This window comes from Somniosus microcephalus, chromosome 2 (genome assembly GCF_052327205.1).
Source record: "Somniosus microcephalus isolate GS21.2 chromosome 2, FLI_Smic_1.0, whole genome shotgun sequence".
NCBI classification, from domain to species: Eukaryota; Metazoa; Chordata; class Chondrichthyes; order Squaliformes; family Somniosidae; genus Somniosus; species Somniosus microcephalus.
Genome location: NC_140988.1, coordinates 155,947,181 through 155,973,886, shown reverse-complemented (window position 1 = coordinate 155,973,886; position 26,706 = coordinate 155,947,181). Strand labels below are relative to the sequence as shown.

At 44.1% G+C, this 26,706-nt stretch overlaps 1 protein-coding gene across 4 annotated transcripts in view; it reads left to right on the top strand.

Moving 5' to 3' along the window:
* LOC147123048 (coiled-coil domain-containing protein 158-like) overlaps positions 1 to 26,706 on the top strand; it is a 249,213-nt gene that overhangs the window by 183,683 nt on the left and 38,824 nt on the right. For 2 of the 4 annotated variants that reach the window (XM_085964352.1, XM_085964360.1), the window contains 4 exons: positions 5,441 to 5,557; positions 17,374 to 17,534; positions 20,687 to 20,743; positions 24,705 to 24,769. In XM_085964352.1, coding sequence (XP_085820478.1) covers positions 5,441 to 5,557; positions 17,374 to 17,534; positions 20,687 to 20,743; positions 24,705 to 24,769 — 400 coding nt within the window. The other 2 variants (XM_085964371.1, XM_085964379.1) reach the window with 2 other exon arrangements.

Here is a 26,706-nt window from a genome sequence, read left to right as displayed (position 1 = left end):
GGAACTGATGGGGTAGATAGAGAGAAACTATTTCTGCTGGTTGGGGAATCTAGGACCAGGGGATGTAGCCTAAAAATTAGAGCTTGGCCTCTCAAGAGTAAAGTTAGGAAACACTTCTACATGCAAAGGGTGGTAGAAGTTTGGAACTCTATTCCACAAACGGCAGTTGATTCTGGGTCAATCGTTATTTTAAATCTGAGATTGATAGATTTTGTTAACCAAAGGTATTAAAGGATATGGGGCAAAGGTGGGTATTTGGAGTTAGGTCGCAGGGGCTAAATGGCCTACTCCTGTTCCTATATTCCTAATACCTTCTGTAGACCTAAATACTCCATGACCTCTTCCAAAAGTTACAGGGGGAAGAAATTCATGTGGTGTCATTGAGAACTTTAACACCACCTGATGCTGGTTCCAGCGGCGCACGTCCTATCCGTGTTGCTGGTAGTACGGTCGCTGAACGCGATCGCCAGGAACCTCACCGTCACGGAGATTGTGACGTCAGTGAGTGCGCAACACTCACTTGACACGACGCAACACTCACTTGACGCCCAATCTCCCAACTTCGTTACAGCCAATGAACTTACCGGCTGGAGAAAATAACGACAGCTTCAGGTGACGTGCAGCAGCAGGAAGCCAGCTCCAGCAAAGCTATATAAAGGGATCATCACCAATCACTCGCACCTGACAGGTTTTTGAAGTTTGAGTGGCTGTGTGCTATTTCCTACTACTGGAAGAGTTTTCTTTATTCATTTCAAGGTTATTTGGTATCAGGGAGTGTTGTGGCAAGTACAAAACTCCATAATTAATTTTGAAAACCTTCAACCTACAACACTTGCTTGAAAGTCATGGGGGCTGTACTGGCAGTGGAGCTGGCCCTCCAGGATATACGGCGGAGGCAATCGGCTTTCCGGACAGGCTGTCCATGACCGGCTCATCAGACTCGGATTTGCATGAATGAAACCCCAGATCCCCGTAGCTCACCACATCCCCATCATACAATCCCTGTCTCACGCCATATCACAGTGTCCTCCTGGGCACAAAAGTGAAATGAAAGAGACCACAAAATATTCCAAACACAATTAATAAATTTATCAATAAATGTATCACATGAATTCTAATAACTAATGATCCTTTTGCCTGCTGTAGTTGAATAGCTGTCATTGTGTGCAAGGTGTGAGATGTGGGTGAGTGCTGGGAGTGTGGTGCATTGAGCAGTGTGTGAAGCTTGTGGTACAGATGGTGATATGTAGCATTTGTTGAAGACTTCATTCCCCCTGACCACCCGTGTGAGCTCGTTAAACTTCTTTCTGCATTGTGTGGGTGTCCTGGGGACCACAGTGCTGCCCGTGACATGGTGTGCCACCTCCCTCCACCTAGTCCCGCAGACTTGTGGTGAGAGCCTTCTGCCAGTTGGTGGGTACAGGTCCGCCTGCCTTCTCTCTACTGCTAAAATCAATACCTCCAAAGCTTCATTGGAAAACCTCCGGGCTTTCTCCTTGGGGCGGCAATCTGCCATCAGGATTTGTAAATAAGTGCTCCTTCTCCTTGTCCTCCTTATTGTTTTTGAGGCAGCTGCACACCCAACAATGCTGAGAATGAGGTGCTGCAGCATCAATGAACCTCCCCTTTAAGCAGCGAAAAAAGCCTGTGGCAATCATTAGAACATAAGAAATAGGAGCAGGAGTAGGCCATTTGGCCCTTCGAGCCTGCTCCGCCATTCAATAAGATCATGTCTGATCTTCTACTTCATCTCCTTTCCTGAACTATCCCCATATCCCTTGATTCCCTTAATATTCAAAAATCTATCGATCTCTGTCTTGAATATACTCAACGACTGAGCATCCACAGCCCTCTGGGGTAGAGAATTCCAAAGATTCACCACCCTCTCAGTGAAGAAATTTCTCCTCATCTCAGTCCTAAATGGCCGACCCCTTATTCCGAGACTGTGACCCCTGGTTCTAGACTCCCCAGCCAGGGAAAACATCCTCCCTGCATCTACCCTATCAAGCCCTGTAAGAATTTTGTATGTTTCAATGAGATCACCTCTCAACCTTGCGTTTAGACTGTCCCCGATATTGGTCAATATCTTTTCAGTGTAACGCCAATGAGCTTGGGTTTTTAGATGAGAATCATGACTGCAGTCATTTTAATGAGTGAGGACAAATTTTGCGTGATGCCTAGACGATTTTCAACTGGCGCTACTTAACCATTTTTAGTCTAAACACTGATCATTTTTTGGCTATAACAAATTTTTAGCCCACTGTTTCACACAGACTCTCAGTGCTAAAAGCCGGTTACCCCCTACTCATAAGGAAAAGATTTCCTCTATTTGGTATTTTTAGCAAGATAAGAAAAGAGTTTTTATGCACATTTTGACTGCACTAAATTTAGCAAGCTAAGGAGACCATCCTGCATATTGCTATCTTGTCCACATATCAGAAAATCAATTTTTACATTGTTCAGTTTCATTCCTGAATTTACAATTACAAGTGGGGAATCTGGAAGGTCACATTACGATATAATGTGCTTACCAATGCTGCAGCTGGAGTTGTGAGGAAATAGTCTTCTATCAAAAGCAACTAATGCTATGTTGATGAACAACTTTTGAAAAGGTTATGAGGATAAAAATAGACATAAATTATATTATTATTCCAATCCTGCTGAGACCATGAAATATCTTTGAGATGCACTGGTTAGAGGTGGCTAATATAGATTGTAATGTTAGATTGATATATTGTAGTTTTTCTTGATTGTCATATAGGGGCCAGGGAGAAATTTCAACTTTTTAATATTTTCTTGGAAGTTTTACTTCTGATTATTGACCTCCCTCAGGTGACTTATTTAACTGGGAAAATTCTATGATAATTTAAAAAATAAGTGGTCTATTGGAAGATTTGGTAGGTAGAGTTACCTTTCGTTCTGATTGTTAAAGTAATATTTTAATCTTGTTTAAAAAGGGAAAGTTCTGCAGTAACTTGCTAGAAGTTTGAGCAGAAGTCTGTAAATGAGAGTGCTTAAATTGCTCAAGTACAGTTCACAGGAGTCCAGCAGTTGGGACAGTTCAAGTTGTGTCGTATAAGTACATTCAAAGTGCTTGAAATTAGAAAAGGACTGCTGACAAACGAGCAAAGGACCCTGGAGGGGTGGGGGAAGATGGAACTGTGTTGATGTAATGGTTAAACTGCTATCAGATTGGAGGATATTTCCATGTCATCCAAGATGTAGCCTTCAACAGGAAGAGCATGACTGTTATCTATTACTTTGTACGTGAACTGTGAAGGACTAACGTTACAAAGCATAGGCTGCAATCCTTAAAACTGAATATTACTGATCTGCTATATTAAGTTGAACCTAGCTAAGGCTGTGATGCTAATTCTGAACTGAATTAAATTGAACTCTTAATGCTGTGTTTTAATTCCACAGCAAAGTTTTACTGTTCTACTTATGATTAAGTTGCCAATTGACTTCAAGACTTCAATAAATTTAACCAATGCTGTGCTTGGTTGCTGCTGGTGATCAAGCTGTGTCTGGATCCTTTTATTTGAATTGGTTTAGATAGGACAACTCGAGCCAATTTAGGTGTCACACACAAACTCTGAATACAAATATAAATCCCTATCTATTAATCCTACAATGGCGAGTTCTTGAATAACGACAGAAAATGCTGGAAACACTCAGCAGGTCAGGCAGCATCGAGGAGAGAGAAACCGAGTCAGCGTTTCAGGTCGAGGACCCTTTGTCAGAACTGGCTTTTTTTTAACAAGTTAAGAAACAAAATTTGGCTCTAGATGAGGTGTAAATGGCGATGGCAGAATCAACAGCTACCATGTGAGGGAAAAAAAATATAGGGGCCAAGGTTATAGTCTGAAATTGTTGAACTCTATGTTGAGTCCAGAAGCCTGTAAAGTGCCTAATTGAAAGATGAGGTGCTGTTCCTCGAGCTTACGTTGAGCTTCGTAATGACAGTGTTAGGGTTGGATCGGAGAGGATGGATTGCTGCAAGTTCAAAGGGGAGTAGGTTGGAGTGAGTGAAGGGAGCAAAGAAATGGAGACGGCCGATGTCACGCCAGCAGTTAGCAATGAAAAGATCTAGAGAGGGTAAGAGGCCAGAGGGAGGGGTCCAGTTAGACAAATAATTCTGAAAGCAGAAGAAAGTGTTCGCTGTGTGGGGGGGGAAGACTCCTGGCCAAAGAAGTGGGCATGGAGACGACGGCGACGGAAAAAGAGCTCGGCATCGTGCCGAGCTCGAAATTCATTGAGATGGGGCGTAAGGGGATGAAGCTCAGGCCTTTGCTAAGGGGTCAGAGAGGGGAAGGTCAGAGGGGATAGTGAAAACACGGCAGGAGGTGAGATTGGAAGAAGGAATGGGGTCAGAGGAAAGTGAAGGGGTAGAAGGTTCCGGAGGGGCGTTAGCATCCAAGAGTTGTGGAAGCTTGCGATCCTTGACACCTGAAAGGAAGAAAAAAAGTTTTTTGTTGAAGCGTCTGATGAGGCGAAGGATGAAATGGAACTGTGGACCAGGACAGCTTTGAGATAGAGTGCATCGGTGCTGCTGATGAGAGAGGTCAAGAGTGTTCATGTGGCGACGCATGGCGTTGAGCGTGGATCTCCGGATGCAGCGAGAGCAGTAGTTCGAGGAACGCTGCCTATCTTGGAGATACCTGTAATCTTGGGTGGATCCGAAACACGAAGGGTGGAATTTCAGTTGGAATCCATGTGGAATAAGTCGGAACCAGAGACGGTTGCTGAGGAAAGAGATGTGGCTGTGAAAACGAGTCTTGGCAGATTCCTGATCAAACACAAGAAGGGAAACAGAAAGCAATGAAGATGAACAAGTTTGAAGAGACAAACGGAAATCCCGTCGGAGAGAAGAGCAGAACTTCTTCAAGGTGGGCATTCCTAGAAGAGAGGTGGCAGTGAATCAAACACTAACACGATAGCAAAATACTGCGGATGCTGGAAATCTGAAGTAACAGAAAATGCTGGAAACACTCAGCAGGTCGGGCAGCATCAAGGAGAGAGAAACAGTCAACGTTTCGGGTCGAGGACCCTTCGTCAGAACTTTTATTTCAGATTTCCAGCATCTGCAGTATTTTGCTATGGGCGAGTTCTTGAACTTGGCTGTGCCACTGGAGGAGACACTGAGCAAAGACGAGCAGCATTGTCACATGGAAAAGCAGAAGGCAAATCAACACACACTGTTTTGTACACCTTGTAGTGTTCAGTTGCAGGGTGCCAATGGGAGAATGTATCCATTCTGTTGTCTCTTTCCCTTTTTAATCCAATATCCTTTTTTCATATTAGTAAAAATGCAGTGTTGTCAAAAATCAATCAAATGCTCATACATTTTACAATATATTACTAAATATGTTTTACTTTTTTAAAAAGTATATACTGCTAACCTTGTATTGTAATTTTGTATAATATCTTTGTTTTAAAGGAGCTCCAAGGTCCAGGTTTTAGTGCTACATCTTGTCAGTATTCAAATGCTCGAGTCTATTCCCCTCCAGTTTGCATTAATCCATCTTCCCGACCATCATCAGGATACCTCTCCTCTGTAAGCATTCTTCTTTCATAATCTATGTAATAAATGCATTTTTATATTCCAGGACAATAATTTTGCAACAGATAATTCTTTATCCCTTACGAGGGTACTTAGTGCTCTTCACCTGCCTGTGCTGGACTGGTCCTTTTGGGGTAGCAGTTTAAAGACGCATGCATCCAGAAGGCTCAGATTTCCCCACAGCAGATCTTTCACCACCCTGACTCTGGTAATGGAGCAGGCTGTCAGGTCTGCCATTTCTCCTGTTTTATTCCTGCTCTGCCTTGCAGTTGCACTGACCAAAAAGCTTGTTGATCAACTGAAAAAAATAGTTGGCCACAAGCCTGGGAAGGAGTTGACGTTCGGTGATGCAGTTTGGCCATTCGGGGAATCCAAACCAAATTGAAAATTAGACAAAGTGATTGATTGCTTACATCAATGAGCAATGTAAGAATTAATCTGAATTGTAGCAAACATTGATCATCAACACCTGAAGTGCACTTTGCAGCTGTAGTTTTCCTCCCAGGACCACGTCTGTCTGAGGGTCGCTGACAACAAAAAATAACTATCCGGACAAGGGTGGAACGAAGAGCCTTCCTATCTGGTTGTTTTTCTAAAGTGTGAATACTTGGAACAACCAGTAATTACTTCAGCTAAAAGGCTGTGTTAGTAGAAAGGACACCAACAAAATCAGTTAGTGACTGTCCAAAACCTAATTGGCCCATTTTGGCCAAAATATTTTGCAAGTTGACTTGATCAAAAAAATTGTCCTTTGTCGGGTGAGAATGCCATGGAGGCCTCTTTGGTCTGAATATGGTGTTTAGTAGACGGTGTCCAATATCCTCTAAGTAGCAAGTCTGAAATAGCACAGATGTTACAGATTTCTTGAACAGCTGAAGACTAAAAGCCTCTAGTTTCTGTATTGTTTGTACAACCTCAGTGGGAAGGGGTGGGGGGGGGGGGAAGGATACTGTTCCATGTAATTAACTAACCAGACAGAGATAAAAACAGCCGTTAAGGCGAATCAGCTCTCTCTATAATGTAAATTTGTGCTTGTTTCTGTCCATCGGTTCACCCTTTAAATATCCATCTTAAACACTTTGGGGTTGAGTAGCATTACGTCGCAATGAGTTAACTTGGAAAACAGTGACAGGATCGGACAAAGTCAACATGGATTTACAAAAGGTAAATCATGCTTGACTAATTACTGGAATTTTTTGAGGATGTAACTGGTAGAATAGATGAGGGAGAACCAGTGGATGTGGTGTATTTCGACTTTCAGAAGGCTTTCGATAAGGTCCCGCATAAGAGACTAGCGTGCAAAGTTAAAGCACATGGGATTGGGAGTAAGGTACTGACTTGGATAGAAAACTGGTTGGCAGACAGAAAGCAAAGAGTTGGAATAAACGGGTCTTTTTCCGAGTGGCAGGCAGTGACTAGTGGGGTACCGCAGGGATCAGTGCTAGGACCCCAGTTATTCACAATATATATTAATGATCTAGACGCGGGAACTAGATGCAATATCTCCAAGTTTGCAGACGACACAAAGCTGGGTGGGCGTGTGTGCTGTGAGGAGGATGCAGAGAAACTCCAGTACGATTTGGACAGGTTGGGCAATATGGCAGATGCAGTATACTGTAATGTGGATAAATGCGAAGTTATCCACTTTGGTGGCAAAAACAGGAAGGCAGATTATTATCTGAACGGCAATAGATTGAGAAAAGGGGAAGTGCAACAAGACCTGGGTGTCCTTGTGCACCAGTTGCTGAAGGTAAGCATGCAGGTGTAGCAGGCGGTTAAGAAGGCAAATGGTATGCTGGCCTTCATAGCGAGAGGATTCGAGTACAGGAGCAAGGATGTCTTGCTGCAGTTGTACAGGGCCTTGGTGAGACCACACCTTGAGTATTGTGTGCAGTTTTGGTCGCCTTATCTGAGGAAGGATGTTCTTGCCATGGAGGGAGTGCAGCAAAGATTCACCAGACTGATACCTGGGGTGGCAGGAATGACATATGAGGAGAGATTGGCTCGATTAGGCTTATATTCGCTAGAGTTTAGAAGAATGAGAGGGGATCTCATTGAAACTTATAAAATTCCAACAGGACTAGACAGACTAGATGCAGGAAGGCTGTTCCTGATGGCAGGGGAGTCCAGAACCAGGGGTCACAGTCTAAGGATAAGGGGTAAGCCATTTAGGACTGAGATGAGGAGGAATTTCTTCACCCAGAGAGTGGTGAACCTGTGGAATTCTCTGCCACAGAAGACAGTTGAGGCCAATTAATGAAATATATTCAAGAAGGAGTTAGATATATTTCTTAAGGCTAAGGGGATCAAGGGATATGGGGAGAAAGCAGGGACAGGGTGTAAAGTCTGTGGGTTGTGCAGTTAATAAATACACAGACTTCAGAAGTAACAAACAAACAGGTCTTTACTATTCGAAGGTCCGGGTGAATCTGCCCCAGCAATCCTGCCACAACACTTATATACTGGTGTGGTCACTATCGGTATTACAGTATACAGAAGCCAAACAAATAGTGCCACACCTAAAGTAGTTCCCTTAAAGGTGAACGGTTACATTCAATAGTTCCCTTAAAGATAGACGGGTACATACACTACAATCCTCCCTTTTTAGCTTATTACTTACAGAGTCCCCATTAAACATACATATCTTCAACTTCCTATAAAACAAATTACAGATATAATCTCGGTGGAGCCAATGTCATATAAAACAATTTACAGATATAATCTCGGTGGAAACAGTTCACAGGTTCAGTCTCTGCGGAAACAGTTTCTAGATTCAGTCTCTGATCTTGACTCGTTCCGAACAACATTTCTTTGGTGTAGCCGGTTCACCTGGCTAGCGTGACTCCTCCATAGCCTTTTTCTTGACATAACAGCTTGAACTTTCGTCCTGTTGAACCAGCAGTGCGGACTTTTACAACCAACTGGCTGTCTTGACATTTTCCAGTTTTTCAACTAATTTAGCTCCATTCGTAATGTCCCGCCTGGGATGGTAGAAGTGCTAATATTTTAGACAGTTATTATCTTCTGCTTCTTCTTTTTCTTTTCTGCCTTTTTGAAACTCTCGGAGCTCCTTTCTCGGCTGCCAGCTGTAGCGCCACCAACTCTCTATGTTCCTTAGACCTTAAGTGCTTCCTCCGGATTTCAGCACTTTGAGAGTTTTCATCACAAGCTGGGCAGACCACATCCTCGTAATATTCAGTGTCACTCAACAGGTCATGGTAATATTCGGGTTCGTCCTGAGTTAGGCCAGCGAGAGAGCCGCCTTCTTCCTCCTCACCCGTCTGGACGTTAGCTGACGGTGGTTCCTTCCCTAGACATCTTTCTTGAAAAGACTTCTTCATGCATTCATATTCATCCCGCTCTTCCTGGGTTATCTGCCATTCCTTCACGACGGACCTCATTTGTGAGTTCAATACCTTCCCTTCCATCGGGAATTGCGTTATCAGGCTATTTAAACCTTCTACTGAAGTAACGGTTTCCACATTCTTCTGTTCACCTTGACGTGATTCAACGTACTTTTGGCATCCTTGTAAAATTTGTGTTGCCACCTCAGCTATCTCCGTGACTTTTGAGAGCTCCGAACTCGTTCCCCCTGAAGATTGAAGCTCGTGTTCAGATTGTTCCCCTTGCAGAGTCTTGTCCTTCAGCATATGAAGGAGTTGGCTGACCGTTAACTCTTCCCTGGGAACACGGTGGATCAGAGTCTTCTCCATTTCATCCACCTCTTTCTCCAATACTTCCACCTTACGTTCCTCTTGAACTTTGGCTTTCAGCGCTCGGAAAAGTTGCGCCCTGATGCTCTCTAGTTCATGTTCAGGGACCATTCTTACAGTCTCTGAGTTTCTTACAGCATCCTTTTCTTCCACTGAAAGGATTCCCAGTTGAATCTGTTCTTCAAGTTGTTGAACCTCGGTCATTGCCGCCTCATATTTGTCTTGGGTGTCCTTCAATGTTTTTATGAGTTCTTGGACATCCTGTCTTTCATGCTCTGCCATGTTTTTCACCTCTAATTTCTCACCTATGGATGGAACTTCTACCGATGAGCCTGTCTTGGCCTTGAGCTCATCAAGAATTTCCTGCAGCCTTTGGACTTCTTGCTCATGTTCAACCTTTAGTTGTTCATATGCTTCTACTGAAACTAGCTTTTCGGAGGCTGCCGAGTTAACCCCCTCCAGAATTGTAGCCTGGGCCTGTTCATACTGTTCTTTCAACTTCTCACACTCTGCTTGTAAGGAGTCGTAGAGAAGAACTGGAATAAAATCCTGGCTTCCTGAAGATTCCACTTCCTTTGGTTCGTTCTGTAAATATTCTAGTTCCTGAACAGCATCAGGGGAATGTGATTGGTATTTGGCCACGATGGCTCTATGGTCGCTCACTGCTTGAGCTAGCTGTCTCTGTTGTCTTTCCAGGTTCTCCCATTCGGTGTCCCAGAACTTTTCCATCTTTTTCATCTCTTGTACGAGACGGTCACTCAACTGTTCTAATTGTTGTCGTACTTTGACATAAGTTTGCGTCCGATCTCGGTGTTCTTCCGTCATGGATGAATCCTTTGCTTGAACAGGCTCAGAATTCTCTGTCAACCTGGAGTTCTGCTCTGCAGCTTTATTCTTCTTGGTACCATAAGTCCTTCTGCATGTCTTTGTTTTCTTCCCCATCGTCGGCAAGTCCCTTTTTGCCTTGTCTTCCATATTCGAATTGGTCTTATCATCATCCATTTCAGAATCTGAGCTAATAGCTTGCACCGAGTCCTCCCTCATTATGGCTTTTAGGTAATGCCCTTCCATGTCTATTTTCTTAATCCACTCCCGTCCTAGAAGTGGTGGTCCTCCCTCAGGTAATACATACAAGTTCATTCTTGGGTGTTCTTTACCCCTATCTCTCACCTTGACTCTTATTTTCCCCACGGGGTATACGTTATGCCCCGTGTATGTCTGTAATACGAACTTGGTATTTCTTAAAGGTATGTGAGAGAATAGCCGGTGGTAGTCCCTTCGGTTGATGACTGATAGAGCTGATCCAGTGTCCAGCTCCATTCTTACTTGGACTCCAGCTATTTTTAGTATGACCCAGATGGTCTGTAGATCCGTTTCTTTACCCACATTGTGGATTCTCAGACTACCCAGCTCCTGGTTGTTTGGGTCTGAGTCTGAATTCTGTTCGTCTGAACTCTTCTCAGCCACCTTGTGTACCTTGTTGTACTTTTCTTGTGGTGGCTTCCTTTGATTGTTGGTCTTTTTCCCGGACCGGCATACCTTCGCGATGTGACCCAGTTTGCCACATTTCCTACACTCTTGGTTCTTAAACCAGCATTGATTCTGATCATGCGTTGCCTTCCCACAACGGTAGCATTTTGTTGTGCTTGAAGTAATTTGGTCCACCCCGAGTGCCGCCGCCTTTAGTTGCATTTCTGCCGTTCCTTTCGCTGCGGCTTCGTGCGATGCAGCTATAAGGACAGCCCTGTCCAGTGTGAGGTCGTTCTCTTCCAGTAGTCGCTTCTGCGTCCCTTCTTTGGACAATCCGCATATGAACTTGTCCCGCAGCGCTTCTGTCAGATTCCCTCCGAACTGGCAGTATTTCGCTAGCCTACGCAGTTCGACCAAGTATTCCGTATTGCTTTCGTCTTTCCTCTGCGTTCTTGCGTAGAATTTGAATCGTTCAGCCAGCATCAACGGTGTGGGGTTCAAGTGGTCCTTCAGCACAGCCACAATCTCTTCGAAGGTCTGATCCGCTGGTTTATTTGGTGCTATTAGATGCTTCAAGAGCCCGTATGTTTTTGCCCCCATCGAGTTTAGCAATGTTATCGCCTTGTCGTCTTCCTCCTATTTTGTTGGCTTCGCAATAGATCTCTATGCGTTCCACGTACGTGGCCCAGTCTTCTATTTCAGAATTAAAGTCGTTAATATTCCCTCGCTTAGGCATCTTTCTTCCCTTGGGAGCAGCACCAGTATTTCTTTAAGTATTCTTATTTATTTGTTTGTTTCTAAGATGGCGGTTTTCCCACGAAATCGGCGGTTTCCCGCTCTTTCCTTCTCTCCCCGCCCACTTCAATGGCGGTATGTCAGTTAAGATGGCGGTTTTCCCGCGAAAATGGCGGTTTCCCGCTCTTCCTTTCTCGCCCCGCCCACTTCAATGGCGGTTTCCCGCTTCTGGCGTCTTCTCCGCCTAATGGCGGCTTCCCGCGTTTCTTCCCGGTGGAAGGGGTACGCTTCCCCCACAGCGGACAGGTTCAGCCGCTGGCTGGCTTCCGCACAGCTCCCCTTACTCGGCTCTGTCTTTTCCTCCCGCCCGCACGGCTCTACCGGCGCTGGGTACACCCCGTTAACGGAGGACAGTGCAGCCGCTGGACTGGCTCTCGCACAGTCTCTCTCCCCTTGCTCGGCTCTGTCTCTCCCTCTCCCGCACGTTCGGTTCTACCGGCTCTGGGTACCCCGTTGGTGGAGGACAGCTCAGCCGCTGGACTGGCTCTCGCGCAGTCTCTCTCCCCTTGCTCGGCTCTGTCTCTCTCTCCCACCCGCACGGTTCCTGTTCGCCTCCCAGCCCTCTCGCAGACCGGCGCTTCCCTCCCCGGCTGCGGCTGGGTTTCTCTTCCCGCGCCTACTCCCAGTCTCAGCGCTTCGTGGCTGCGGTGCTGCCCGGCTTTTCCCGCCGATCGCGGTCCGGCTGTCACCCGACGCCGTTGGACCCGACTTCTGACCGGCTCAGCTCCCCCTCGACCGAGGTCGAGTGCTCTGCCCTTATCCTCCGGATATTCTCTACACCTTCCCCTACTCACAGTCTCTTCGGCCGCCTTGTTCCCTGCTGATCGGCTCACTCTGTACCGTGGTAGAGGGGTAGTCAGTGCCTGTTGCAGACGGAAGCTTTTGTTGCTAAAGTCTTCCACCTTTCTCCTGCTGCAGCCTCGTGTTTTCTTCCAGCAGCACGACGAGGGCGGTTGCCTCTCTTCGACGCTCTTCTTGCTTTGGTAGTCTTGCCGCAGGGTACGATCGGACTCGTCGCCACTGTAAAGTCTGTGGGTTGTGCAGTTAATAAATACACAGACTTCAGAAGTAACAAACAAACAGGTCTTTACTATTCGAAGGTCCGGGCGAATCTGCCCCAGCAATCCTGCCACAACACTTATATACTGGTGTGGTCACTATCGGTATTACAGTATACAGAAGCCAAACAAATAGTGCCACACCTAAAGTAGTTCCCTTAAAGGTGAACGGTTACATTCAATAGTTCCCTTAAAGATAGACGGGTACATACACTACACAGGGTACTGAAATTGGATGATCAGCCATGATCACATTGAATGGCGGAGCAGGCTCGAGGGGCCGAATGGCCTACTCCTGCTCCTATCTTCTATGTTTCTATGTTTTACTTTGGCCATTGACTGCGCTGCTTGTGATTCACTGCTAAGCTTGCTACTGTTTGTTCGAATCAATTGTCCAGCAGATTTTGGCATAAATGTGCTACTGGAGGATCACACTAGGGCGCACAACAGTCTGACTGATGGACAGAAATTTGAGTTGACGTTTCGGGTCGAACCCTTCTTCAAAACTGGCACCTTCCCGTGCAAGCGGAGGAGATGTAACACCTGCCCCTATACCTCCCCCCTTCCCACTGTCCAGGGCCCCAAACACCCCTTCCAGGTGAAACAGCGATTTACTTGTACTTCTTGCAATCTAGTATACTGTATTCGCTGCTCATGATGCGGTCTCCTCTACATTGGGGAGACCAAACACAGATTGGGTGACTGCTTTGCGGAACACCTCCGTTCAGTCCGTAAGGGTGACCCCGAGCTTCCGGTCGCCTGTCATTTTAATTCAACGCTCCATTCCCACTCGGACCTCACCGTCCTTGGCCTCTTGTATTGTTCCACGGAAGCTCAACGTAAACTCGAGGAACAGCACCTCATCTTCCGATTAGGCACTCTGCAGTCTTCCGGACTCAATATCGAGTTCAACAATTTCAGATCATAACCTTGGCCCCTATTTCATTTTTTCTTGTAATTTTTCCACTCCTTTCCCCCCCCCCCCCTTTTCCTTTTGTTTCGCTCTCACACCTGGCAGCTATCCCTTGCCCTGCCAGTACACTTTACACCCAATCTCAGCCTATTACCATCTCGTCTAGCTTCTAACACCTTTCATTGTCTCTTTTTTACTTCTTTTGTTTCTTTTATTCTTTTGCCCGATCGCAGCCCTGCCTCCGATCCATCTTTTCTTTCCAGTTTTGAAGAAGGGTTCGACCCGAAACGTCAACTCAAATTTCTGTCCACGGATGTTGCCTGACCTGCTGAGTTTTTCCAGCATTTTCTGTTGTTATTTCGGATTTCCAACATCCGCAGTATTTTGCCATCAGTCTAACTGATGGGGTCTGTCTCCAATATAACCATTGCAGCAAATTCTGTACCCATATACGAGGAAGTGCAACTTGTTCAGACGTCAATTAGAGCGTTCATTATGGTTTAATTTTTACAGTAGGTTGCAGGGCAAGGAAATAAGACTTAACCAGATTCGATTTCAGGTGCTGTAAATTCAAGCAGCGTCTCTGTGACATGTGGCTACTTCAGAATGTTCAAGAAGTATTTGTAATTGGTGTTCAAATGAATATGCCAGCATATGGCTGTTTCCTGAATTTCTACAACAGTTAATTTAATCCTCTTAAAAAGGGCTCATGAGATTGGGGGTAATATATTAGCATGGATTGAGGATTGGTTAAAAAACAGTGAGTAGGAATAAACGGGTCAGTTTCGGGTTAGCAGGGTATAACTAGTGGAGTGCCGCAAGGATCAGTGCTTGGGCCTCTTGCTATTTACAATCTATATCAATGAGGGGACAGAGTGTAATATATCCAAGTTTGCTGACGATACAAAGCTAGGTGGGAAAGTAAGATGTGAGGTGGATGCAAAGAGGCTGCAAAAAGCGATATTGACTGGTTAAGTGATTGGATGAGAAGGTGGCAGATGGACTATAATATGGGGAAGTGTGAAATTATCCACTTTGGTAGGAAGAGTGGAAAAGCAGAATATTTTTTTGAAGGTGAAACTATTAAATGTTGGTATTCTGAGGGATTTGGAGGTCCTTGTACATGAATCACAGAAAGCTAACATGCAGGTGCAGCAAGCAATTAGGAAGGCAAATGGTACATTAGCCTTTATTGCAAGGGGGTTGGAGTATATGAGTAAGGAAGTCTTGCTGCAATTATATAAGGCTTTGGTGAGACCACACCTGGCGTGCACAGTTTTTTGGTCTCCTTATCTGAGGAAGGACATACTTGCCTTAGAGGCAGTGCAACGAAGGTTCACTAGATTGATTCCTGGGATGAGAGGACTGTCCAATGAGCAGAGATTGAGGAGATTAGGCCTATATTCCCTAGAACTTAGTAAAATGAAAGGTGATCTCATTGAAACATATATAATTCTTACAGGGCTTGACAGGGTGGATGATGGGAGGATGCTTCCCCTAGCTGGGGAGTCGAGAACTAGGTAGGGATCACAGTCTCAGAAAAAGGGGTCGGCCATTTAGGACTGAGATGAGACATTTCTTCTCTGAGGGTTGTGAATCTTTGGAATTCTCTACCTCCGAGGGTTGTGGATGCTCAGTCGATGAGTATATTCAAGGCTGAGGTCGATAGATTTTTGGGCACTAAGGGAATCAAGGGATATGGGAATAGGGCAGGAAAGTGGAGTTGATGTATAAGTTCTGCCATGATCTTATTGAATTCCCCCAAGGATCTATCCTTGGCCCCCTCCTATTTCTCATCTACATCATCCGAAAACACAACATCAGTTTCCACATGTACGCTGACGACACCCAGCTCTACCTCACCATCACTTCTTTCGACCGACATCCAGTTCTGGATGAACAGAAAATTTCTCCAATTAAATATTGGGAAGACCGAAGCCATTGTTTTTGGTCCCAGCCACTTACTCCATCCCTCTCCATAACGTCTGTCTGAGGCTGAACAACGCTGTTTGCAACCTTGGTGAAATATTTGACCCTGAAATGAGCTTCTGACCACATATCCACAGCGTAACTAAGACCGCCTATTTCCACCTCCGTAACATCGCCCGTCTCCGCCCTTGCCTCAGCTCATCCGCTGCTGAAACCCTCATCCATGTCTTTGTTACTTCTAGTCTTGACTATTCCAATGCACCCCTGGCTGGCCTCCCACATTCCACCCTACGTAAACTTGAGGTCATCCAAAACTCGGCTGCACATGCCTAATTCGCACCAAGTCCCGTTCACCCATCACCCCTGTGCTCGCTGACCTACATTGGCTCCCAGTTAAGCAATGCCTCGATTTCAAAATTCTCATCCTTGTTTTCAAATTCCTCCATGGCCTTGCTCCTTTCTATCTCTAATATCCTACAGCCCTACAGCCCCCAGAGATATCTGCGCTCCTCTAATTCTGCCCTCTTGAGCATCCCTGATTATAATTGCTCAACCATTGGTGGCCGTGCCTTCTGTTGCCCAGGCCCTAAGCTCTGGAATTCCCTGCCTAAACCTCTCCACCTCTTGACCTCTCTTTCCTCCTTTAAGACGCTCTTTAAAACCTACTTCTTTGACCAAGCTTTTGGTCATCTACCCTAATTTCTCCTTGTGTGGCTCGGTGTCTTTTTTTTGTCTTCGAATACTCCTGTGAAGCGCCTTGGGACGTTTTACTACATTAAAGGAGCTATAAAAATACATTTTTTCTTTTTTTCTTTATATAAATACAACTTGTAGTTGATGTTATTGTTGAATGGCGGAGCAGGCTCAATGGGCAGTATGACCTACTCCTGCTCCTATTTTTTATGTTCTTATTATGTAGCTTGTTTCTGCATTTGCAGTATTGCTGTTTTCCAGTCCACTGCTAGAGAGATACAAAGATGTTGTGTCAGTACCTAGGCAAAGCTTGTCAACGCTCCATGCACAATGGGCAAATTACTGCAGTCTAATTGAACAAATCAGTCACACAAAATACATACGTATCTTTCCCTCCCTCGACCATGATGATTGATTTATTTGCGTACTGCTTGTGATCGGAACGGTACAATTTTTTTTACTGGAAATCTTTAGCAGCTATGAATAAACTTCCCAACCACAGGTTCAATTTTCAGTAGTATTTAGAAGAGAATGTAATGCATAGACATCAGAAGATGAAATTGAATTTTATGAAAAATCACAAAAGTCATTTCCATCTTCTTAATGACAACATTCATACATGAATAAATTATTTAGTCTCTTGTGTAATTTTGCCCAAGAATGGTTGTTAATATTTTATGCTGAGAAGTGTATATCTCCAGGAAGTAGGCATCACATTGATTCTGGTTGAAACACTATCAATTTGCAATAGGTCTAAGTCAGATCATGGAGTAAGTAAGTGCCAAACTGAATCAACAGATTAAGAGGTGTTCCGTATACTTTTTCCATTGAAATTTTGTTGGAGGAAATTGCGTCACTATAGCAGGACATTTCATTCAATGTAAACTTTTGGTTTAAGGCTGTGAGAGGTTTAAAGCCAAGTACATCAGTAGGGAGCTTTTCAGAAAGCTTGTGACTCAAGAAAATGGGGGTTATTTTCACCTTCACCGCTTGGGTGGTAAGCTGACAGAGTGCAATCAGTGGACATGAAAATCGGTTGGTTCCTATAATGGGCTGATGATCCATCCTGTCGGTTTACTGCCCAAATGGTGAAGATGAAAATTACCCCCAATGTCTCCTCCCCAGCTCAAATTCTTGAGCAAATTTGAGTTGCAAATTAATGTTCACTTGAGCCTTTTTACTAACTCCACAGAAATAGCTGAATTATAACTTTTTTTTCCCCCCATGTATAAACTTCAGGCAGTGTCCAGGACCAGTGGTCTTCACGAGGACTTGAATCCTGACCTAACCAATATTCTAATGGACCTTAAGAATACAGTCTGTGAGGGCTGCAACAGATCGAGCATCGTAAATTACACTGAATGTGAGGGAGAACAAACATCAAGGAATATGCATGCTGTGTAAGATTCAGACACTTGCTGTGTTTTACTGTTTGATCATGATAGAGCAACATTACATTTGTTAAATTTACCAGAATCCATTGTACAATTTCAAGGGTGCTTGGAATAGCCATGTTCTATATTTACTTTCTGGACAGTGAATTATTCAAGCATGCGATCCAGCATTTTTATTGACATTACTGCCGTTTCGTCAGACAACAGTTCATATAATATATGGTAAGAGGCATTCTCATTGGAGATTCACATTCTCATTCAGAATGAGCATTTGGATAAATTCACACTTTGGATTTGGAGGGTCCAAGGTACAGATCATCCAAATCTAATTGAATTTTTGTGAGGCCTTCCTCAGGGTGCCAAGGATGTGTATTTTTTCTGCTGTCCATCCATTGAAGTAGAACACAATCATTGCTGTATTATTTACTAGACTAATCCTATAAATGTTTATAAACAAAACTTTATTCTATTACCTTTTTATATAAAGGGTACCTAATACATTTTAACATGTTCACCAATATCACAGCTTAGTATGTTTAAATCATTCTTTAAAAAAAAAAGTCAATAACCCACATTTTACACCTCATTAAATTACCAAGACTTTTCTTCAAGATGTGAATTTTAATTTTAAACTTCTTTCACTAGGTTTCACAATATTAAAACAGGCTATATATAACATCCCCAAACCATTTATATAAAGTGAGGTCAAGTATCAATTCTTAGCAAACTTCTTCCTTTGTGGATGCTGAGTTGTGAGTCTTGTAGTTGGGATCCCTGTACTTCATATAAAAATGTTGCTAAAAATGTAGTCGGAAAAATTATACCCCTCACATTATATTCTATATGCCATGCGTATAGTAGCCTATCCATACCCACGTGACCTTCCCTTCACAAGCCCCTCAGATTATTTTTTTTGTTCTCTTTCACAACATAAGTATGGTGCAGGAAACTTTGTGCTATCCGGCACCCACGGGACCAAGCTGCTGCCGTTGCCTCAAAACTGCCGTACTCTCCAGAGTTAATGTTGAGAGATACGGAGATTCTTATCTCCGTATTTGACAACAAACACTGTTGCTTAGCAACAGCTTCTAAACACTCGTGTGGCCCTAAAGCTCTGTAGCTGAAGCTGTTGCTATAGCTACAGACCTTGCACAGCTTGACTGTTCAAACAAAGCAAAAAAAACAAACAAAAAGAATAAAAAACGGCTGCTGATTTTTGCCGGTGGCTCCAGATTGCCGGATAGCTCACCTCCGGATAGCCCAAAGTTTCTTGTGCTATATTTTCTATTCTATTTGATTGACCCACAACTCGCCTATTCCTAGAATGTTTCTAGGTTTTCTCATGTCTTAGTGCAGGCATCAAATTTTGTATTAAACACAGGAAGCCCTTCAATACAGCACTCGCAGCAAGAATTCCCAACGAATTTTTAGTGTTAATTCAAGGTAGAGTTTCCATTTTGGGCGCAATTGGCATTCCGGGTGAAAATTGCGCTAGTTTTCTGAATTTTTTTGCTCAAATTTCTGCTCAAACTTATTTGCATATCACCAAATATAAAATCTCCCATGAACCAGCGCAATCGGGCAGCGTTTAATAACCTAATTTTTTTTGCATTTAAAGAGTGCTCCTTGATATATTTAAGAGTGGTACCTGGTGCAGTTTTATTAATGCAGCTAAAAATGGGCTTATCACAAAATAAGCATTTTTAATCAGAGTGTTTAGTCCACTGCCTGTGAGTAATCTGATTTTAAATAACTGAAAATGACTTTTATTTAAAAAACTATACAGAACCACTTACTAGTTTCATTGGTGTACATCAGTTTCTTCGTAAATTTCTTTAAAAAACATTTAAAATCTTTTAAAAGGTGCCCTTGCACCCCCAAAAAAAGCAGCTGAATTTTAAGAGCCTCCTCGAAGGCCCTCAAACGGATGCAATTAGCAGAAACTCGCCATGGTGATTAATTTGATCTGGGGCCGTGGCCAGTTTTGTGGGAGGGGCTGGCTTCTAGCACGATGTTTTTTAAACTAGCGTGAAAGGTCGCGGAAACCTGATTTGCGCTGGATGTAATTTGCGCTTGAAATTCCTCGATCTTTTGTGCTGGTTTGGGCGAATTGCACTGGAAACCAGCACAACCTAGAGGAAACTCTACCCCATTGTTTTGATCCTAATTTTCAAATTTATTTTCCTTGGTTTTTGTATCCTTTGTCATTGTGTACAATTTGTCTGGTCAATTTTATCAAGTCCCTTCAAAATTTTGTAAACTTCTATTAGGCAAATGAGAAATCTCTTCCAACAAGAATACACTCAACCTTTCCTCATAACTTTGGTTCCTCAGTCATGGTTGAGAATCTTGTTTGTCTTTATGCTGCCCTCTCATGAGCAGAAATATCCTTCCTAATGGTACTCCAAATCTAGTCTAATCAGTACCAATATTACTTCTTTTGAATTGCATTCTGCCTGTCTACTAATGCTCTCAATACTTTGCTGTTTTCACTGTAGCCATAAAGTAGACTGATGGTTTCAATTTTTTTTTCACCTAGAAGGAACTCCCCAATTATTTTTCTGATCGGTATACTGCATCGCTATTCCATTCAATACATAATGCCTATTTTGGTCCTTCTTCTTATACTAATTGTTTTGCACTTGTGTTTCTTCCTAGTTTACCTATCTTTTCTTTTAATTTCTTTTTGGCTTTGGAGGTGTCCTACCACCTTGGTTTCTTAATATGGTAAATTCACCAATCACATGTTCCCAGTGGGAATTTGGATGAAGGGAGTGCAGATTGGTAAATCAATGCTAGTGTTGTAGCCTTATTTCTGATGGCGTAATTTTAAATGCAGTGGCCACCACCACCCCCCATGCTTTCAGTATCATAATTACATCTCCTGAGAAACCTATAAATATGATCTCTTTCATAAATGATCGGTGGCACTCTAGGAAAGAAATCTCTATTGTATACTTTAAGTGTGTTAAATTTTAGAATACTCAATAAAATAGAGGGAGAATCCATTATAGTAATGATCAATTCCATACTTGCTTCAGTGATAACAATATGCAATGACTACTTAAGCCAGTAAATAATCTTAATGTTGGTAGTTATGAGATTAGAATGTTGTGAATTTTGCCACATTACTTATCCCTTTTTGTCCTCATTTTTAGTGATGACATGAATGCAGATGTCTGTATGGAAAGAGGAATCCAAGACAGCTGCTTTAGGTTTGAGAATTTTACAGTTTGGTTTAATGTGTTTATTTTCAAATGCAGGTTCCTTTCAGCTCAGTATTTTTTGTTGTTGTTCATGATGCTCTCTCTCCTCTGAGTTCACTATCCTCCCTTAATCTCTCCCTCCATGTGAACTCCCCAACCCATATTCACGGCCACCCCCTTGACCTTGCCATCTCTCGTTGCCTCGCTACTCCTATCCTGTCAATCGCAGGTAAGGCTATCTCTGACCACTTCCTTGTATCCCTGTCCACCCACATCCCCCTTTCGCCCCCCCCCCCCCCATCCAACCCTACTTCCTTCTGTGACCGCCCTTGGAAAAAATTCTCTCCCAACTCTCTCTCAACTGCACTTAAGAAATCCCAACTGTCCAGCCTTTGGCCCTCCATTCACCACAACATTTCTGCAGCTACCGATCTACTCAACCACACCCCCACCACCACCTTTGATGCCCTAGTCCCTATTAAAACCATTACGCTTTCTCATCCTGGCCATTCTCCCTGGTACGTACCACATCTTCACTCCCTCAAGTCCAAGGGATGCAGACTTGAACGGATATGGCGGACAACTGGCTTAGCCATTCACCGCCAGATCTGGCTGGACCACAAAGCATGATCAGGTCCTGCTCTCATCTGCCAAAACTGCTCACTATTCCAGAGTCATTCTGGAATGTAAAGATAACCCCCGACTACTATTCTCTACTGCTAACCGTCTTCTTGAACCCCTCTCCGCTGTCTCCTTCACACTCACCTCCAACAACAAATACAAGGAGCTCATGGACTTCTTTGTCTCTAAGATTGAGACCATCCGATTAGCTACCTCTGTCACTTCCCTTCCTTTCCCTAGCCCACTGGGCCAAAATTCCTCTGAGGTTCCCCCCCCTGCCCTAGCCCTGAACTCTCATCTTGCTCCATTTTCTCTCCATTCTCCCCTCTTGACCTCTCCCTGCTCATCTTGTCCATGAGACCCACTTTTTGCTACCTCGACCCTATTCCCACTAAACTGCTGACTACCCAACTTCCATTTCTGGCTCCCATGTTAGCTGACATTGTTAATGGTTCTCTTTCCTCAGGTATTGTCCCTCTCCTTCAAATCTACCTCTCCTGGTCCCTCAATACCTCCTCTCTGGTGAAGAAGGCCCAGCAGCACCTATATTTCCTAAGGAGGCTGAAGGGATGTAACCTGTCACCCCTGATCCTCTCTAACTTTTACCGCTGCACAATAGAGAGCATCCTGACAAACTGTATCACAGTATGGTATGGCAGCTGTAGCTACTATGACCGGAAAGCCCTGCAGCGGGTAGTCAAAACTGCCCAACGCATTACCGGCACCCGGCTACCGACCATAGAGCACATATACCAGAAACGCTGTTTACGGCGGTCACGGTCCATCATCAAAGACCCTACCCACCCCAGCCACAGTCTGTTCGCCCTCTTGCCATCTGGGAGACGCTACAGATGCATTCGCACCCGTACGACCAGATTTAGGAACAGTTTCTTTCCCAGGGCTGTCATCCTACTGAACTCCACAAATAAACTCTAAAGCCTGCACATCTGCCAATGCACTTTATTATGGTTATGTTTATGTTAATGTATTACAAGCCAAATGTATGTTGAATGTTTAAATGTCTTAATCTAAATGTACACTCTCGGGAGCCGCAAGCCTACATTTCGTTGTACTGCACTTGTGCACTAACAATGACAATAAAAGTTGATTTGATTTGATTTGATCACCCCTCTGTCCTTGCAAACTACCGATCCATCTCCAACCTCCCTTTCTTGTCCAAAGTCCTTGAACATGTTGTTGCCTCCCAAATCCATGCCCATTTTGTCCTTCTCACCCTGTCTGCAGCCTTTGACATGGTTGACCACTCCATCCTCCTCCAATGCCTCTCCACCATCGTTCAGCTGGGTGGGACTGCACTCACCTGGTTCCATTCTTATCTATCTAATTGTAGTCAGAAAATCACCTGCAATGGCTTCTCTTCCCACTCCCACATCGTTAGATCCTTGGGGGTCTGCCAAAGATCTATCCTTGGCCCCCTCCTATTTCTCATCTACATGCTGCCCCTTGGTGACATCATCTGAAAACACCATCAGTTTCCACATGTACGCTGACGACACCCAGCTCTACTTCACCACCACTTCTCTCGACCTCAAGTTTACATTGGGTAGAATGTGAGAGGCCAGCCAGGAGTGCATTGGAAAAGTTGGATGCTCATTTCAGGATCAAATATATTCTCATGGTCTCTAAATTGTCAGACTGCTTGTCCGACATCCAGTACTGGATGAGCAGAAATTTTCACCAATTAAATATTGGGAAGACCAAAGTCATTGTCTTCGGTCCCCGCCACAAACTCCATTCCCTAGCCATCAGCTCCATCTCTCTCCCTGGCATCTGTCTGAGGCTGAACCAGACTGTTTACAACCTTGGAGTCATATTTGACCCTGAAATGAGCTTCCAACTTTTCCAACGCACTCCTGACTGGCTGCTCACATTCTACCCAATGTAAACTTGAGGTCATCCAAAATTCAGCTGCCCATGTCCTAACTCGCACCAAGTCCCGTTCACCCATCACCCCGGTGCTCGCTGACCTACATTGGCTCCTGGTTAAACAACACCTCGATTTCAAAATTCTCATCCTTGTTTTCAAATCCCTCCGTGGCCTCGCCCCTCCCTTTCTCTGTAATCTCCTTCAGCCCCACAACCACCCCCCCCCCCCCACTCCTGAGCTATCTGTGCTCCTCAAATTCTGCCCTCTTGAGCATCTCTGATTGATTATAATCACTCAACCATCGGTGGCCGTGCCTTCAGCTGCCAAGCCCCTAAACTCTGCAACTGCCTCCTAAAACCTTTCCGCCTCGCTACCTCTCTTTCCTCCTTTTAAGACGCTCCTTAAAACCTACCTCTTTAACCAAACTTTTGGTCATCTGCCCTCATTTCTTTTTATGTGGCTCAGTGACAAATGTTTGTCTTAAAACGTTCCTGTGTAGCACTTTGGGACGTTTTACTACGTTAAAGGCGCAATATAAATACAAGTTGTTGTTGTTGATATGCACACTGCTGGAAAAACAACTGAGAATAGTTGTCACTGTTTTCTGCTCCAAGTTGTATTAATAAAATTAAATGCAAATCAAACTTGCCAAATTCCACACTTTATGAATTGTACTTGGAAAAACAACTTTTTAAAATTAACTGAGTAAATTTTGAATGATTTAATGCAGTCCTGGGATTCACTTACATTATAACACTGACTTGTAGGCAAAGCAATTACCTATGTAAGAGGGAATTAAGATTTCTCTTAAACAGCAGAGGATTCAGTCAAGGTATTGAATCTGCTCTCCTGTCCCCATCCTTTTTTTAAGGGAACACATTTCCCACCCCCTAAACCAGTGTAAGGTTCTTAGTGTGTTGGGTCACATTGTAGAAACTAATTCTTTGCATGATGCCACTCCTGTTTTAATTGACCACAGTAAAGGAAACACATGCTGAGTTCTCACTCTTTACATTCTCCATTTAGATTGCTAATAATTTTCATTACTGGACTATGGTTCCACAGACGTGAGCCACCCTGCAGTATCTCACCTATGTTGAAGTCTAGGCAGTGAGTGTCAACACACTAGAATCATGGGAGGCATCACAAAGTCTGATCCTATCCTCACCTGACATCTACACACACACACTTTCCAGCAGGGGTCACTGTCTTACTTTTTCTACTATTTTTTTGTAGCTTTAAACCTTAAAACAACTTATTTGGGGATGAAAATTAGTTCATCCTTTCTTATACTGCGACTTTGAAATCCAATAGATACATGTGCTTGAATGTACTATGTGTTCTGTTAAAATATGAGGAGAGGCTTGCATGCTTGCTGCAGTTAACCTTCATGCTATTGTTACTAAATCTGTGCATGCTGCTAGCTATATGGAATGCTATTTGCACCTCTTTTCCCTGCAGGGATCCACTAATGTGTACTCCAGATGTAACAGAACCCTTCAATATTGACAATTTAACTTGCAGTGGTGAGTTTAATGTTAACAACACAGCCGTAGTTTGGTTTCATCAGCAGTATATGTTATTCTGTTGTTAACAAATTTGAAATTTGTATGGGAATCTATATTACTTGCATTTCACAGCAAATTTGTGTAAGGAATGTTACTGTTAGTGTAATTAAAAATATTTTATTGATGTGTTAAGAAAAAAAAAATCTTTACTGTCTATAATCCCTTTGTATCATTACATTGTGTTGTTTTTGTGTGTGTGTGTGCGCGTGCACAACACAGGGAAGGTGTTAGTGCTGGGGACTAGACACTTTGCATTTCAGATAACGGGGTCAACATATAGCACTCCCACATCCGATGTAGTGTGATAAACTGCAGTGTAAAGCTTCCTCCACTCTACCTCAACCATGAACAGTATTTCAACCCAACTTCAGAAGAGCACATCTCCGTGCACCTGTCTGATGTTTTTCCATTGCTCAGCCATCCTGTGGCCTTTTTTAAACGGATTGAGATTGGCAAATCGTGCTGATTCTGAGGTAGTTTTGTGCTGCAGGCCTGTTCTCACTAGAAACTGGACTGAGACTCAATCAACATAGTCTATCTCTGTAAAGGGGTTCTGTCATCCCATCATTTCGAGCTGGATTGAACCCAGGTTCCAGAGATGAAAGGGCAGTGTCTAATCCATTGTAATACCTAGCACTCACATCTGCACAATATTTTAAGGTTTACACATGTTTCCTGCTGCTTTTCCAAGGAGTAAAATTTACTGTTTAATGTGAACCATACAGGGGCCATTTTCTGACTTGGCTCTATTGGTGGGGAGCCTAGGTGGCAGCACATATTGGAAATTCTGGTGTGTTGCATGTGATTTTCTGACCATTAATTTTAATGGTGAGAAATTTTGGTGCCATCCCAGGTATTAGCCTGGTGAATCTTCGCTGCACTCCTTCCAAGCCCAGAATCCCCTTTGCTTTTTTAACCGAGGATTCCCCTCTACTGCGGTTGACACGGCCCTCGACCGTGTCCATTCTATCTCCCGCACTTCTGCCCTCACCCCTGCCCCTCCCTCCCGGAACCACGATAGGGTTCCCCTTGTCCTCACCTTTCACCCCACCAGCCTCCACATTCAACGGATCATCCTCCGCCATTTCCGCCACCTCCAAAGTGATCCCACCACCAAACGCATCTTCCCCTCCCCTCCCCTTTCAGCATTCCCTAGGGACCGCTCCCTCCGAGACACCCTAGTCCACTCCTTTATCACGCCCAGCACCCCTTCCCCTTCGCCCGGCACCTTCCCGTGCAAGCGCAGGAGATGCAACACCTGCCCTTATACCTTCCCACTGTCCAGGGCCCCAAACACCCCTTCCCGGTGAAACAGCGATTTACTTGTACTTCTTGCAATCTAGTACACTGTATTCGCTGCTCACGATGCGGTCTCCTCTACATTGGGGAGACCAAACGCAGATTGGGTGACCGCTTTGCGGAACACCTCCGTTCAGACCGTAAGGGGGAGCCCGAGCTTCCGGTCGCCTGTCACTTTAATTCACTGCCCCATTCCCACTCAGACCTCACTGTACTCGGGCTCTTGCATTGTTCCACGGAAGCTCAACGTAAACTCGAGGAACAGCACCTCATCTTCCGATTAGGCACTTTACAGCCTTCCGGACTCAATATCGAGTTCAACAATTTCAGATCATAACCTCGGCCCCCATTACATTTTTGCTTATATTTTATCCACATCTTTGTTTTGGCCCTTCACCCCCCCCCCCTTTTTTTTCCCTCTCCCACATGGCAGCTGTCTCATTCTGCCAGAACATTTCACACCTAATCTAGAGCCGTCTTTTGTCTCCACTAGTCCTATCACCATCTCGTCTCGTTTTGAATACCTCTTAATGTCTCTTCACTTCTTTTGTTCTCTCCCAGCCCTGCCTTTCGACCTATTTCATTTCCTTTCCAGT